The 17,839-nt window shown below is 41.1% G+C and overlaps 1 protein-coding gene across 1 annotated transcript in view; it reads right to left on the reverse strand.

Annotated features, from left to right (window-relative positions):
* Positions 1–17,839, reverse strand: part of ADAMTS16 (ADAM metallopeptidase with thrombospondin type 1 motif 16) — a 286,634-nt gene that overhangs the window by 65,769 nt on the left and 203,026 nt on the right. Inside the window, exon 17 of the mRNA XM_003408138.3 lies at positions 10,810–10,936. Coding sequence (XP_003408186.2) covers positions 10,810–10,936 — 127 coding nt within the window. The remainder of the gene's footprint in view (positions 1–10,809; positions 10,937–17,839) is intronic.

The raw sequence follows: 17,839 nt of genomic DNA on the forward strand, positions 1-17,839 counted from the left end.
TTCTAACTCCAGGTCTTTGCACATTTCATTACAATACTTTGTCTTCTCCAATTGCCCTTTGAAATCTTCTGTTCAACTCTTTTTACATCATCATTTTTCCCATTCGATTTAGCTACTCGATTGTCAAGAGTTTTGGAATTGTAGCCTACTCTACTGTGAGAGAATAATTTCCATTGTAATTCCCACGAATCAAACCCTTTCATACATAGGGTTCATTTCATTCCTTTAAGGAGCCCCGTGGTGCAGTGGTTGAGCACTTGGCTGCTAACCCAAAGGTCGGCAGTTCAAACCCACCAGCCAACCTGGGGGAGAAAGACATGGTAGTCTGTTTCTAAGAAGATTACAGGCTTGGAAACCATATACGGCAGTCCTACTCTGTTCTCCAGGGTCACTATGAGTTGAAATCATCTAGACAGCAACTTTTTTTTTTTTTTCTTTTGGTTTTCATTCCCTTAATACCTATACAGGACTGATGGGTAATATATTCATGACTCACATATAAAAGATACAAGACAGAACAACACTCACTCCTATTCTCTGACAGTGGTGAGATAAAATAGCATTAGTAATAACACTGCCTTGCTGAGTCTTATCTTTAGTTACCACAGCATACAAGCAAATGAATAGTTGTTCATCTATGTAACTCTTTTGAAAAAGAAAAAAAATCTGCTAATGGACTTCTAAGGAATAGGAAAAAAATATATATATATGTGGCTGTCCAAGTATCCAGTTGTGAGGATGGCAGGGAGGTGGCCACATTTGCACAGATTCCTTAGAGGGGAAAGCTCAGCATTTGTTCACAATGTGTCTGACTCAAACTCTGACTCTGCATTCCTAGGAGAGTGGCGAGGAGAGAGGGAAGTATCCACGGAACATCTGGAACCCATTTCCTCTGGTGATATCTTCACTGCACTGGCAGGCAGGTATGCTATTTGTGTTTATGTCCAGCAGACAAGATAGCTAAGATAAATGGCATGGATGATTGCTCCATTTAGATAAACGGAGAAGTACAAAGGAAACACATACTTGTGTGATTTATAGTTCACGTCTCAAAAGCCAGTGATAAAAATGCCTGATTCACGCGAAGGTTTGGGCAGATGTGAGGAGAATGAGTGAGCTGCAGCTGCCTGTTCGTCCCAGTGTTGGTGCGAAGCCAGAGGAGAACCATCCCCGGGGAGCAGCCTGGGATTGCTGATGTCCCACGATCCAGCCAAGATGCTTCTGCTGGCACAAGCCTCACAGACATTTGAACATGGTCTTCCTCCAGCATAGAGCCTCTGTCACCTGCAGAGATTTATGATCTGGAGCTTCCACTAGCCAAGGATCCCCACGGATTGACAGTATCCCAGCCTTGTGCACTGTGGACAATGAACACACAGCTTTCGGATGTGAACAGAAGGAAGCTGGGGGTTTCTAACCAGCATGACAGCTTTACTCTTCCACTTCAGTTAAAAAATGAGAAGGCTGTGGGTGGAGACGTTTTAAAGACTCTGCTCCTCAATTCTTTGGGACTCTCCTACCAGTTGAACATGAAACACCCAATTGCACCCAACAACATCTTGCCATTTAGAATGAGGAAGGATGATGAGGATGAGCGGGAGAGGAGGGTAGTTATTTCTGCTTTAAGATCCTGTTAGGACAAAACAACAAATCCCAGTGACGCTTGGTGAGTGCCACATAGAATTCATGGAGACCCAGTCTGATCAGACAGAAGAGAAACTTGGGTCTTCTGCCCATTTAATCAGGAATAAAACATTGTCAGTATGCTGGACAAGAAAATATATTTCAGAGGAAAAAACAAAATATGGTTTTTAATTAAAATTTCTTTTCCCAACTGAATTGCTAAAATAATCCACAAAGATCCATACATGTATATAGGCTAATCCTTCTGCGTCTGTCATTGGTAGTTTCGCCAAACAGACTAAAGAAATAACTGATGAGAATTTGTTTCTCCTTTTACTGCAAAATTAAAAATAGTCACGATTTATTGAGTGTTTACCATGCATGTATGTGTACCGTGCTGAGAGCTTTATGTGGATTATCTATGCCCTCCCTATGAGATAGGTACTAAAATTACCCCCTTCAAATTAGAAGTGGGATGTGAACCCAGACAGTCTGAGTCCGCAGCCCACACCAAAGCCCTTGACACAGTGCCCCTTGGGGAGCACAGACTTCCCAGCTCCTTAATAGCACCAGGTGTCTGTCAGTTTGTTGTACTGAAGTGGCTTGCTTGTTGCTGTGATACTGGAAGCTTTGCCACCACTATTTCAGCTACCAGCAGGGTCACCCCTGGTGACAGGTTTCAACTGAGCTTCCAGACTAAGACAGACTAAGAAGAATGACCTGGCAATCTACTTCTAAAAAAATTGGCCAGTGAAAACTTTACGAATAGCAATAGAGCACTGTCTGATATAGTGCCGGAAGATGAGCCCCTCAGGTTGGAAGGCACTCAAAATATGGTTGGGAAAGTGATGCCTCCTCAAAGTAGAGTCGACCTTAATGATGTGCATGGAGTCAAGCTTTCAGGATCTTCATTTGCTGGTGTGGCATGGCTCAACATGAGAAGAAATACCTGCAAGCATCCAATAATAATTGGAATGTGGAAAGTATGAAATATGAATCCAGGAAAATTAGAAATTGTCAAAAATGAAATAGAACACATAAACATCGATATCTTAGGCATTAGTGAACTGAAATGGACCATTATTGGCCATTTTGAGTCAGACAAGCATATGGTCTACTGTGTCGGGAATGACAAACTAAAGATAAATGCTGTCGCGTTCATTGTCAAAAAAAAAAAAATTTCAAGATCTATCCTGAAGTACAATGCTGTCAGTGATAGTATGATATCCATTCTATTTACCCATCAACCACTAAGGACAAAGATGAAGAAACTGAAGATTTTTACCAACTTCTGCAGTCTGAAATTGATTAAACATGCAATCAAGATGCATTGATAATTACTGTCAATTGGAATGCAAAAGTTGGAAACAAAGAAGGATTGGCGGTTGGAAAATATTGGTGGTGGTGACAGAAATGATGCCAGAAATCACATGATAGAATTTTGCAAGACCACCAACTTCGTCACTGCAAATACCTTTTTTCAACAGCATAAACAGGGACTATACACATGGACTGCCAAAAGAACAAACAAATCTGTCTCAGAAGAAGTGCAACCAGAAAGCTCCTTAGAAGCAAGGGTGGTAAGACTGCGTCTTACATACTTTGGACATGTTGTCAGGAGAGATCAGTCCCTGGAGAAGGACATCATACTTGGCAGAGTACAGGGTCAGCGGAAAAGAGGAAGACCTTCAACTAGGGGGATTGACATAGTGGCTGCGACAATGAGCTCAAGCATAACAACCATTTTAAGGATGGCACAGGACTGGGCAATGTTTCGTTCTGTTGTGCATAGGGTTGCTATGAGTCGGAACCGACTCGACGGCACCTAACAACAACAACATACACATAGACCTTGCCAAATGGAATGCATAGGAATCAAATCAACTACATCTGTGGAAAGAGGCAATGGAAAAACTCACTATCATCAGTCAGAACAAGGCCAGGGGCTGACTTCAGAACAGACTTGTTTACTCATATTATTTATATGTAAGTTCAAGTTCAAACTGATGAAAATTTGAACGAGTCCACAGGAGACAAAGTGGGACCTTGAGCCTATCCCATTTTGAGAATTTAGGGACCATTTTGAGAATAGATTTGACACAATGAACACTAATAACCAAACACCAGTCGAGTTGTGGGGCGACATCTAGGACATCGTACATGAAGAAAGCAAGAGCTCATTAAAAAGACAGGAAAGAAAGAAAAGACCAAAATGAATGTCAGAAGGGACTCTGAAATGGCTCTTGAATGTCAAACAGCTAAAGCAAAAGGAAGAAATGACGAAGTAAAAGAGTTGAACAGAAGATTTCAAAGGGTGGCTCAAGAAGACAAAGTATTATTATGACATGTGCAAAGACCTAGAGTTAGAAAGCTAAAAGGGAAGAATGCACTCGGCATTTCTCAAAGTGAAAGAACTGAATTAAAAATTCAAGCCTTGAGTTGCAATATTGAAGTATTCTGTGGGAAAAATATTAAACGATGCAGGAAACATCAAAAGAAGATGGAACGAATACACAGAGTCACTGCATCAAAAAGAATCAGTTGCTTTCAAATATTTCAGGAGGTGGCATATGATCAAGAACTGATAGTACTAAAGGAAGAAGTTCGAGCCGCACTGAAGGCATTGGCAAAAAACAAGGTTCCAGGAACTGACGGAACACCAACTGAGATGTTTTAACAAATGGATGCAGCACTGGAAGTGCTTACTTGTCTATGTGACAAATTCAGAAGACAACTGCTTGGCCAACTGACTGGAAGAGATCCATATTTGCACTCATTCCAAAGAAATGGGATCTAACTGAATGTGGAAGTTAACAAATAATATCATTACTATCACATACAACTGAAATTTTGCTGAAGATCATTCAAAAGCTGTTGTAGCAGTACATTCGCAGAAAACTGCCAGAAATTCAAGCTGGATCAGAAGAGGACATGGAATGAGGGATATCATTGCTGACGCCAGAAGAATCATGACTAAAAGCTGTGCTTTATTGATTATGCAAAGGTATTCAACTGTGTGGATCATAACAAATTATGGATAATGTTTTGAAGAATAGGAATTCCAGAATACTTAATTGTGCTCATGTGCAACCTGTACTTAGAACAAGATGCAATTGTTCGGACAGAACAAGGGGATACTGAGTGGTTTAAAGTTAGGAAAGGTGCGTGTCAGGGCTGAATCCTTTCACCATACTTATTCAATCTGTATGCTGAGCAAATAATCCAAGAAGCTGGACTATAAAGAAGTACTCAGCATCAAGACTGGAGGAAAACTTATTAACAACCTTCTTTATGCAGAAGGCACAACCTAGGTTGCTGAAAGTGAAGGGGACTTGAAACACTGATGAAGATCAAAGACTACAGTCTTCAATACGGATTACACCTCAGCATAAAGAATACAAAAATCCTCACAACTGGACCAATAAGCAACATAATGATAAAAAGAAAAAATACTGAAGTTGTCAAGGATTTCATTTTACTTGGATCCATAGTCAACACCCACAGAAGTAGCAGTCAAGAAATCAAATGATGCATTGCACTGGGCAAATGTGCTGCAAAAAATCTCTTTAAAGCATTAAAAAGCAAAGATGTCACTTTACAGACTAAAGCGTGCCTGACCCAAGCCATGTTTTTTTTCTCTATCATCTCATATCTCATATGTATGTGAAAGCTGGACCATGAATGAGGAAGACTGCAGAAGAATTGATGCCTTTGAATTATGGTGTTGGAAAAGAATATTGAATATACCATGAACTGCCAGAAGAATGAACAAATCTGTCTTGAAAGAACTACAACCAGAATGCTCATTAGAAACAAGGTTGGTGAGACTTTGTCTCATGTACCGTGGACAAGTTATCAGGAGGAAGACCCTCAAAGAGATGGACTGACACAGTGGCTGGAACAATGGGCTTAAGCATAACAATGATTGTGAGAATGGGCAGTATTTTGTTAGTCAAACCGACTTGGTGGCACCTAACAACAACAACATCACCCACGCAGATGAAGCCCAGTAGATTAAAATAGCCTAATGCAGAAGCATTTGGGATGTGTCATGGATTGAATTGTGTCTCCCAAAAATTTGTGTCAACTTGGGTAGGCCACAATTCCTAGTATTGTGTGGTTGTCCTCCATTTTGTGATTTTCCTATGTGTTGTAAATCTTAATCTCTACCTGTTGTTAAAGAGGATTAAGACGGGATGTAACACACTTGCTCAGGTTACATCCCTGATCTAATGTAAAGAGAGTTTTCCTGGGGTGTAGCCTGCATCACCTTTTATCTTACAAGAGACAAAAGGAAAGGGAAACAAGCAGAGATTTGGAGACCTCATACCACCAAGAAAGCATTGCTGAAAGCAGAGCACATCCTTTGGACCTGAGGTTCCCGCACTGAGATGCTCCTAGGCCAAGGGAAGGCTGATGTCAAAAACCTTTCTCCAGAGCCGACAGAAAGAGAAAGCCTTCCCCTGGAGCCAACGCCCTGAATTTGGACTTCTAGCCTACTGCACTGTGAGAGAATAAACTTCTCTGTGTTAAAGCCGTCCACTTGTGGTATTTCTGTTATAGCAGCTCTAGATGACCAAGACAGGATGGGAGCCTGGGCTATCTTTTTTCATTTATACAATGAGGACCTAACAAGACCCACTTATTATCAGGCCCCTACCTTGTACTGGGATGTGGCAGTGACTGGGTGCCCTGCCACCTTTGTCCTGTATAAGAACAAGGAGGGAAGTGTGGTGGGAGGCTTATAGTGATGCCATAGCATTGTCTCTGAAAAGCTTCTCCCCAGAGGACAACAGAATTGTTTGTAAATATGTTGTTAGGTGCCACTGAGTTCGTTCCAACTTACTACACTTCCATGTAGAGCGGAACAGAACACTGTCCAGTCTTGCACCATCTTCACAAACATTGTTATGCTTGAGCCCACTGTTGTAGCCATTGTGTCAATTCATTTAGGGGAAGGTGTTTCCCTTTTTTGCTGACCCTCTACTTTACTAAGCATGATGTCCTTCTCCAGGGACTGGTCCGTCCTGATAACATGTCCAAAGTGCATGAATTAAAGTCTCCCCATCCTTACTTCTAAGGAATGTTCTGACTCTACTTCTTCTAAGACAGATCTGTTTGTTCTTCTGGCAGTCCATGATATATTGTGATATATTCAATATAAACCCACCCATTGCCATCAAGCTGATTCCAACTCATAACTACCCTATAGGACAGAGTTGAACTGCCCCATAGAGTTTCCAAGGAGTACCTGGTGGATTTGAACTGCCAACATTTTGGTTAGCAGAGGTGGCTCTTACCCACTACGTCACAAGCATTTCCATATTCAATATATACTATGGTATATTCAATAAAAAAAAAAAAAATTCAATATTCTTTGCCAATACCATAATTCAAATAAGCCATGGTATTTTCAATGTTAAATAAGAGAATATCTAAATCAAGAAGTTAGATAAGACTCAGACCCTGGGTGAGTTAGAGTAGCTCCCATTTTGTGTTGTTGACATAGTGTCCACATTCCTCAATTCCAACCTCCCCAGACTGAAACTTTCTCCTCTAAATTGTGTCTTTTATTTATTTATTTGTGAATACAATGCTCCTGATAGAGCTAATTTATTAAATTTACCTGGATGTATACAGTACATGGACAAATACAGAGACGACTTTGCTTTAGAACCCTCAACAGGAGAAAGGCAAACTGTCAGGAGACTGAGTGGAAAGAGGCCCAAAGAGGAAAAAAATTCCTAATTATTATAGGGTTAAGAGGTGTCTTATAAGGAAAATTAATAATTTAATACACTTGTAATACTCATATATTTATATATATTAAAATATTAATAATTTATATGTACTCATTGTATATGTATATATATATGTTTACAATCATTTTGCAGCAGAGAATATGGGAAAACCCAACAGTCATTTAAAAGCCTTCCTTTGAAGGAATCGTAAGCAGGAAGGGAAACCAGAGATAAACTTGCCTAGGAGCAGGCCTGCTTGTCCCACTGAGAAGGAGGGAAGGAGAGCAAGTGAGTATAGAGGAGGTGGATTGTTGAGGGAAGGTAAGGAGGTTATTAACTGACTCCTATCTTTGAAGTCTGAAGTAAGGGACCAATGGGGTAGCTGGAGGAACCATCGGTTATTCTGCCTTCGTAAGCCTTGTACTCCGTGCAGAATGGAAGGAGAGCCTTCGTGCAAAAAGCAGCATTCCTAACATCTATGTTTAAAGACAACAAGGCTCCGGGCAGATTCTGACTGATCTCCTCACTTACTGTGTTATATCAGTGCTGGCTAACTGGAACCTAGCTGCAGACCCCACTGCTGCCTGGGGAGATGGGAGTCAAGATGGTGCAACACCTCAGCAGGAGGCAAGGGAACCCTGGCTCTCTTGCCCCCCATTTTCTTTAGAATACATGGCCATTTTTGCAGACAACTGAGCCATGTTACATCCTGCCCACTGACTGCGGGGGTCATATTCCTAAGTTACCCTGGATCTTCTGCATTCAGGTTCTCACTTCATGCAGCAGAAGGGCTGTGTTCTCCTCACTGAGCCCAGCACAGCCCGTAGAATGTCAGCTCCTGGGTCTGGAGGGGAGCATAGGGCTCGCTTTGGGCTCACTGACTGATACAAGGCATTGTCACAGTGCCACACAGTGATTCTAAGAGCCTCATTCCACCCTGGTGAGAATCACCATGTGCGGATCAAACCCCTTGGTGACAGATCTTATGCAATAGAATCCTTGCACAACTTTTTATTGGCATGTCCCTGGGAGTTGAAAATGGTTAACATGCTCAGCTGCTAACTGAAAGGTTGGAGGCCCAAGTCCACCCAGAGGCACCTCAGAAGAAAGACCTGGTGATCTATTTACAAAAAATTAGCCACTGAAAATCCTGTAGAGCACAGTGACACTCACGGGGTTTCCATGAGTCAGAGTCAACTCAACGGCAACTCTTAACAGCAGGCTTATGGGTGTGGTAGTTTAAAGCAGCACTACTGAGGCCAGGTCGATGGCTTTAATGGATGGGGGTCCCCAGCCTCTGAGGGGACAGCTGTACCAGGGGGGAGAATCTTTGTGAGATACTGTCCTCTCACTGTGACCAGAGGGAAGGTCCGAGTCCCTCAGATGTGATGGGTGGCCACTGTCTCTACTCTGAAAGAGAGACCCAACTCATTGCTGTGGAGTTCATTCCAACTCATAGTGACCCTGTGGGACAGAGAAGAACTGCCCCATAGGGTTTCCAAGGCTGTAATCTTTACAGAACCAGACGGTCACATCTTTCTTCCACAGAATGTCTTACAGGTTTAAACTGCCAACATTTTGATTATCAGCAGAGTGCTTAACCACTGCACAACCAGGGCTCCTTAAGTGAGAGACTAGAGATTGAAAGCAGCCCAGAAAAGAACTTAGAAACCTCTAATCTTCCTGTACCTTATTGTCTTCAGCTTTAAGCTACTGAGACATAGTTTAGCAAATGTGGGATCAATTTGCCAGGCCCTGTGGATCTTTAAAATGATTTGGTCACAGAAAACAACAGATGTTGGTGAGGGTGTAGATAAATTGGAACCCTTAATCCATTACTGGTGGGATGGCAAAATGGTACAGCTACTGTGGAACACAGTTTAGCAGTTTCTCAGAAAGTTAAGCATAGAGCTACCATTTGATCATGCAATTCCACTCCTAGGTATATACCCAGCAAAACTGAAAGCAGGAATACAACCAGATACATGTACATCGATGGTCACAGCAGCACTATTTACAATGGCCAAAAGGTGGGAACAGCCTAAGTAACCATCAACAGGTGAATGGATAAAAAAATGTGGTACATACGTATAACGGAAGATTATTCAGCCATAAAGAGAAATGAAGTCCTGATACATGCCACAACATGGATCAACCTTAAAAGCAAGTTAGGCACAAAAGGGCAAATATTATGTGAGTTCCCTCATGTGACATAGAATAGTCAAATGTATTGAGAGACCAAAAGGAGCTATGGTGGCGTAGTGGTTAAAGCTCCCGGCTGCTAACCAAAGGATTGGCGATTCAAACCCACCAGCCGCTCTGAGGGAGAAAGATGTGGCAGTTTGCTTCTGTAAAGATTACAGCCTTTGAAGCCCTATGGGGCAGTTCTACTCTGTCCTATAGGGTCACTATGAGTTGGAATCAACTCGAGAGCAATGGGAAGGGATAGAGACCAAAGTTCTTCCTGGATACCAGGGGTGGTAAGGAAGGGAAAAGGGAAGTCATTGCTTTGGGGAGACTGAGATCTGTTAACGGTGATGGAAACATTTGGAAACAGTAGTGATAAGTACACAAAAAGATGGATGTAATAAATGTCACTGAATTGCACATATGAAAAAATGTTGAAATGGCAAATGTTTTGTTTTATATATATACACTCACCACAATAAAAATACATAAAAGCTATCTGGTAAGATGTGTCAGATTACCTTGTATTAAGTTTCTGAGTGCCTGAGCTGTCCGGCTGGAGTTAGGCTTTCATCCATAAATGCATGATCTCAGTGGATTCTTGCATCCCCTCTGTGATGGACCCCACAGAAAGATGAAGAATGCGAGGGCCAGAGAGGTTAAAGCTCGCCCAGGATTGATGGCTGATGAGACTCTGAGCAGAACCACGACCACCTCCTTTGGGGTCCTTGCCAAAAAAATCATCTCAGAGGACCTGAGCTTTCATCTAGAGATATGTGGGGACAAAAGACCTAAACACAGAAGAGCAGAAGCCCTTGCTCTCCAAATCTCCAGCCCACATGCCCGTCTGCCTTCAGTGCATTGTGCCAACTCTAACCCCCTTACAACTCAGTCAGGCCTGCGACTGGGTTCTCTAACATGTTGCCTTTCAGTAAGAAAAGTAAACAATTGTACAGGGGACGGAAGGCTAGGAGATAATATGTCAGCATCACTATGGTACGTTATCTCTGGTGCTAGCCTGCAACTCATTAAAGATAGAAAAAGCAGGATTCCATTACACAAACTTCCACTTACATTCATTAGAAGTTCTGGACTAGTCCCTGTCTGAATATACTTTTTTTAGGTCACTTGTTCAGGCAGTTCTTGTAACTTTCGCCTCTTTGCTCTACGGGACAGCAGTTAGCATTCTAATTCTCTATACCCAGGAGCCTAAGGACTCTCAAAGTACATTTGCAAAACTGACCCTGGTGCCTCTTACCTGGGAGGACAGGCAGATAGTTTGCAAGACACCATCCCTGTGACAGGTCGTGTCCTGGGGTTGCAGAAGGATGTGTTCACTTGAAACCTTAGGTCTTGATAGCAGCTTGTTCTCGTGGACATCTGTCCTGTGTGGAAGGGTGAGACCAACAATCAAGACTCACAAGTAGGTCCAGCTGTAAAAGGCAGATGAAGAGCTAACACCATCTCTTTTTAAAGGTCTTACTGTATTTGCATGTCTTTGGGTTAATGACTAGCTGGCCAACTATTGACCTTCTACTTCTGTGATCTGTTTTCATAATTTTTGTTAGTGAAGTCCATCAGTTCTAAGGTGGACGTACTCTGCCTACATCTTAACATCTTGACGATTGAGATGTGCCTTGCAATTGATGCTATCACACCTTGCATGAAATGCACTCGTTCTTCTCTGCTTCCATGGTTGGAAAAACTAGCCATTTCTCAAAAGAAACATAGTACCAATATATCTGACCCACATTTCCATTCATCTGTGATAGGCATACTAAATAGAAATGCAATAGGAAAATATTAAGAACAAACCAGAAAGAAACAAAGACAAGAAAATGATAAGCAATTTATTGACAAAGAATTCAGAGAGGTATAATGGGGAAGAGCTATGGCTGCTAACCAAAAGGTCAGCAGTTCAAATCCACCAGGCACTCCTTGGGAACTGTACTGGGCAGTTCTACTCTGTCCTATAGGGTCGCTATGAGTTGGAATTGACTCAATGGCAATGGGTAAACTATGACCAAATGAGCCCTGGTGGCACAATGGTCAAGTGTTCGGTTGGTAACTGAAAGGTCAGTGGTTTGAACCCACCGGCCAGCCTGTGAAGAAAAGACTTGGGGATCTGCTCCTGTAAAGATTCTGCTCCCCCTTATCCTGTTGCTGTCCAGTTGATTCCAACTCATAGCAATGCTATAAGACAGAGCAGAGCTGCTTCACAGGGTTTCCAATGCTGTAATCTTTATAGAAGCTGACTGACATATCTTTCTCCTGTAGAGCAGCTGGTGAGTTCACACTGCCCATCTTTTGGTTAGCAGTTGAATGCTTTGACCACTGCGCCACAGGACTCGTTTCTCATAAAGATTATAGCCTAGGAAACCCTATGGGGCAGTTCTACTTTTTCCTATAGTGTGGCTATGAGTTAGAATTAACTCAACGGCACACAACAACAACAACTGTTACCATGGTTTCATTGCAAACTAATGGCTCATTTTCCCAATACTGAGTTATGCGTTATATCAGATGAGGTCAATGGAAACAGGAGTTGGTTTGATTCTCAGCCTCATCTACATCAGACGATGAAACCCAGTGCTGTTTAAGGCTAACATTCCTAAATCTGTTCATTATTTCCATTAATTTCCCTGAAAGGGACTATCGCCAGGGAAGGATGATATTAAAGAGTTCATTCGACAGAGAGGAAAAAAGAAGAGGAAGAACCAAACTAGTGTTGATTTAAAATGGACACAATTAAAATATGTTAAGATTTAAAATTTATTTTATCTTTATTTTATCACTGTGCTTGGAAAAACCTATGAAGGACTCATGCTGATCACAGGGGTCCTCTGTTCTCTGTCTCTGCAGCCAGGGCCGTGACTTCCTGCAGCGCACAGCCCCTCAGCTCTGTTCCCTTCATCCGACAGGTCATCAGAGGTTTGCTCACAAGGGAGGGGATGGAAGAGCGGCTTTCGCTGAGCAGAACCGTTGGCTGCAGACCCAGCCACGCTAATCTCTAACGCTAGGCTGCACAAGGAGTCGAATTCCACTTCACTTAAGAAAATTAATTTAAAAGTCTCTAAAATATGCATTGGAACTAAGTTTGACATTTTGGCTTTGCTTGATCCAAAAGAAAAAGGCAATTAAGAAGGGAAAGACAGGTTTTACAGAGAATTTGTGTCCTGAGGTGGCATGATGAAGAGGGTGCTCCAGGTTCCAGAGCAGAAAACCCTGCGGACGCTCGTGGGTCTGAGTCCCAAATAATCCATTTCCTGGCCATTAGCTTTTTGGGTGCTGGTGGTGGCGAAGGGGCGGTTACGTATGAGCCTTTCAGGTTTGTAAAATTATTCAGCTCTCTGCTACTTTAACAAAATCAGTTTTACACCACACCCAAATGTCCCCTTCTCTGACTTCTCTTGGTCAGTGGCTCTCAGACTTGAGTGTGCATCAGAATCTCTAGGAGGGCGTGTGAATTACACATCGCTGGGCCCACCCCGTGAAGTTTCTGATTCAGCAGGACTGGGAAGGGGCCTGGGAATTTAGGTTTCTAACAAAACCCCACGTGTTGCTGATGTTACTGGTCTAGGGACCACACTTTCAGAACCACTGCTCTAAGCCATACAACCAGAAGGCTCCTTAGAAGCAAGGATGCTGAGATTGTGTCTCACATACTTTGGACATGTTGTCAAGAGGGATCAGTCCCTGGAGAAGGACATCATGCTTGGTAAAGTAGAGGGTCAGTGAAAAAGAGGAAGACACTCAACGAGATGGACTGACACAGTGGCTGCAACAATGGGCTTGAGCATAACAATTGTGAGAATGGCACAGGACCGGGCAGTGTTTTGTTCTGTTGTGCATGGGGTTGTGATGAGTCAACAACAACAGCTCTAAGCCAAATTAGAAGCTACAACATTTATATCTCAGTTTGCCCAAGATATCTATAGTTTAAGCCAAAGGATAATAAAAATCCATTCCTGTCGAGCCAATTTTGACTCAGTGATGCTATAGGACAGAGTAGAACTGTCCCAAAGAGTTTCCAAGGAGCTGCTGATGGATTTGAACTGCTGACCTTTCAGTTAGCAGCTGAGCTGTTAACCACTGCACCACCAGGGGTCCAAAGGATAATAAACAAAAGCCAAACCTGCTGCCGTCAAGTTGATTCTGACTCGTAGTGATCCTATAGGACAGAGTAGAACTGCCCCACAGGGTTTCCAAGGAATGGCTGGTGGACTTAACTGATGACCTTCTGGTTGGCAGACGAATTCGTTACCACTATGTTATCAGGGCTCCCCAATGGATAACAGTTGCCCTTTTACTCGGAAAAGTGTTCTAGTTTGGGCAATGCATTATATGTTGACTCTAATTATAAAGTTTGGAGTTCCTGGGCAGAACAAATGGTTAATATTCTTGGCTGCTAACTGAACGTTTGGAGGTTTAAGTCTACCCAGAGGCACCTCAGAAGAAAGACCTGGTGATCTAATTCTAGAAAATCAGCCTTGGAAAACGTTATGGAGCACAGTTCCCACTCTGACATGCATGGGGTTGGCAGGAGCCAAAGTAGGCTCACCAACAACTGGTAGGTGACGGTAATTATAAGATCCAGTTAACACATATGTGTCATCCATTGGAATAGTTTCTGGAGGGAAGAGAACATGTGTTACTAATTTCTGTAGTCTCAGTAGCTTGCATATATTAATTTGTTTCCTCACATATTTTCAGCAATTGGCCAATTGTTCTTTGCTCAGTAACTTGTAAGCTCAGACACGTTGTTAGCGGGTTAACTAATTCTTAGCTAAAGACTACTTTTCCTTCTCTGTTACTTGGGACTAATTGGGGATCAGTTTTAAAGAATCATCCAAGTATCAATGATGAGATGAAAGTTGAATCAATGATTTATGAACCCCCTTGTCAACAAAGAATGTTATGTTGTTGTTAGGTACTGTGGAGTCGGTTCTGACTCATAGTGACCCTACATACGACAGAATTAAACACTGCCTGGTCCTGCACTTCCTATTTAGAGGAATAAGAGAGGAACGGGGATAAGAAGCTACTAAATTAGAAAAAGAAATGCACGTCTGCTTAAAACCGTTCTGCAGAGAATCTGATGATCAGCCTGATAACCATTAGGACCCAATTTAAAGGAGGAAAGTTTTCAGTAAAAGTGTAATTTTATAAAACTGTTAGAAGTCTCCCTAATGAATACAAAAAAAATATTAATCTTTTCCTCTACTTACATGTCAATTTAAAAGTCTATTTTTAAAATATTTAACTAAGCTCTTATGGCTTTTTTTTTAGGAGGCGTTATCCTATAAATAATGGCCCAAGTTTGTTTCATGCTTTGAGTTTAAAGGAATGTGAAATTCAAACCGTATGCTCAAACCTCAACCAAGAATCATGTCTTAATGATCATTGTTGAATCTGGGCAAGCTACTGACTCTCATTTAAGCAAATAAGGAATTTGTTTTGCTTTGAAATAGAAATAGAAGTTTACTTTATGAATGTAATTATTCTTTTTTCTTATTGGAGACATTTGTTTGGCTTCCCTTTGAGCAGCCTGAGTGCCAGCCAAGTCCTATGTAACAAGCCCCAGAACTTTTACCATTATAGGATAAGAGGGAACTCCAGATCTAGCAATTAATTCAATATTTTTGTAACAATACAGTTAAAAAACAAGAACAATCATTGTGTTTGTCCAACGAGTATGCATGTTCTGATGCTGCCAGTTATTTGTTAGCTGTGTGACTTTGAAGAGTTTTCATTCTTCTTCACAGAGGCACTGCTGGCTTTTAGGCAACAACATTTTAGCACAGCTCCACATGTTGCAAGACTTTTAACTTCCCTGCATCCTACACACTAAGTGCCAGTTGCACGCCCATCCTGATCATTAAACAGCTAAAATGCCTCCACACATGTCTAAATGCCCCTTAGGAGGGATGGCACAATCTTTGGGTGAAAATCACTGATAGACCATCAGCAGATAAAGAAAAAAAAAAAAAAAAAACTATGACAGGAAAAGAAAAAGGGAAGGTAAAGTATCCCTTTAAAATTTCTAGCAATTCTGGGAACAGCCCTGGTGGCATAGCGGTTAAGAGCTCAGCTGCTAACCAAAAGGTTTTCAGTTTGAATCCACCAGCCATTCCTTAGAAAACCTATTGGGCAGTTCTGCTCTGTCCTACAGGGTTGGAACCGACTCAAGGGTATCTGACAACAATGGGAAGAGAATAAAAAGGAGGGAGGGATCATACAAAATTTACATACTAAAGAAAATAATACTTATTAAAATGCTATAAAACAATCTGTGGGATGTAGCTAAAGACATATTCAGAAGCCAATTCATGGTCTTATATACTCATATTGATAAATAAGTAATTATAAAAATAAGTAATCAAATGTCTAATTAGTAGTTTAGAAAAAAGACAGTTAAATGAAGCAGAAAGAAGGAAGTGATATAGATTGAAAGAAAAGTGAATGTATTAGAAAATCAAATAGAAGTCAGCATATTACTAAACAGACACAGGGTTGAAGCAGAAATCATTTTAGAATAAGAGACATTGGTTGAAACAGAAATACATCAAAAAGCTAATGATTTTAGGAGGAAGTCTTCAAACATTAAAAAAAAAGTAACTCAGTACACCCCCCTCTTCCATGTTTTCCCCTATATCACAGGGGCTGGAAGCTGGGGCACTACATTTCATAAATCTCTTGTCTGTGTGCTTTCCATCAGCTCCATCAACAAGAAGCATTCATACAACATTATGGAAGGCAGAACAGAGTTAGGTGTCACATTATCTTGCCTTTGACAGCAGAGGGCATAGCATGGGCTTTGGAAGATGTGAAGCCTGCAGTAACCTCTGCTCATTTTTCTTGGGCATCACCTACTCCAGTTCTGGTTTAGTTGTAATCATTTGCTACAACTTCCTGGCTCTTTAAAAAGCCAGAGCGACTTTTTGAACTACAGGTTTCTGACATTCATTCCTACAGCTCTTCCAACTATGTTGTAAGCAACCAATACCCTGAATTAAATTCCTTCCTACCTGAGATGCCTAGAATAAATTCTCTTTTCCAAACCCTGATTCATATCCTTACTTAACCAAGAAAATAGGGAGTGATACAAATGTACAAGATGAGAGTGAGAATAAAAAATATCCACATGTAGAAGAAATTAATATATTCGTGGTGTTGGTGGTCTTCAAATAAGTAAGGGTAAAATTTTAGATCCTATAGAAAAAAATGGTGTTCTTAATTATCCCCAGAAGGGATAAATAATCTAAGCAGTACAATTACCACGTAGAATATAAAATTTATCAATGAGCTAACTTTTAAAAGTGCAGCAAATTCAGATGCTTTAAATAAATTCAACCTAATGCTGAAGAACAGATAAGATCAGTGTCATTTAAATTGTTCCACAGGATACAAATAAATAAATGGTTCCAACGTCCTTTTTACATTGTAGGACACAAAGAAAATTAAATCTCAATTATATTGAGAAATATTAGGAAAAAAATAGTAAATACATTAAAAAAAAACACATCATCACCAGGTATTGATTCATACCAGGAATATAAGAATGGTTCAACATTAGAGAAATCTGTTAATATATTTCACCGTCTTAATGGGTCAAAAAACAAATACAAACCTCAACATAAATGTAACAAAGTCAAGCTTATGAAAAAAATAAGCCTCTATTTCTGACAAAAAAATGTTAGTGGAATAAACAACAGATAATTATTTACTCTCATTAATGTATTTGTATATTTGTGCAAATGCATACGTGTGTGCATGTGTGTACGTATATCTATATATGCATATATCTATGTATCTACATATCTGGAGTCCATGACTGGCTAATGGTTAACACTCAACTACAAGCTGAAAGGTTGGTGATTTACACCTACCCAAAGGCACCTCTGGAAGACAGGCCCAGCAATCTGCTTCTGAAAGGTCATGGCCTTGAAAACTCTGTGGAGCAGTTCTATTCTGTACACATGGGGTCACCATGAGTCAGAATTGACTGAACAGCAACTAACAACAACAACATTTACATATTTAGTGTATATACGCATACACACACATACACACATATATATAAAATACACAAATATAGATATTGTTGTTGTTGTTGGTGGTGCCATCAAGTCAGTTCTGACTCCTAGCGACCCTACAGGACAGAGTAGAACTGCCCCATAGGGTTTCCAAGGAGTGGCTGGTAGATCTAAACTGCCAACCTTTCGGGGTTAGCAGCTGAGCTCTTAACCACTGCGCCACCAGAGTATTTAAACCCAAAGCCAGTGTGA

The sequence above is a fragment of the Loxodonta africana genome, chromosome 2 (assembly GCF_030014295.1).
Source record: "Loxodonta africana isolate mLoxAfr1 chromosome 2, mLoxAfr1.hap2, whole genome shotgun sequence".
Classification (NCBI taxonomy): domain Eukaryota; kingdom Metazoa; phylum Chordata; class Mammalia; order Proboscidea; family Elephantidae; genus Loxodonta; species Loxodonta africana.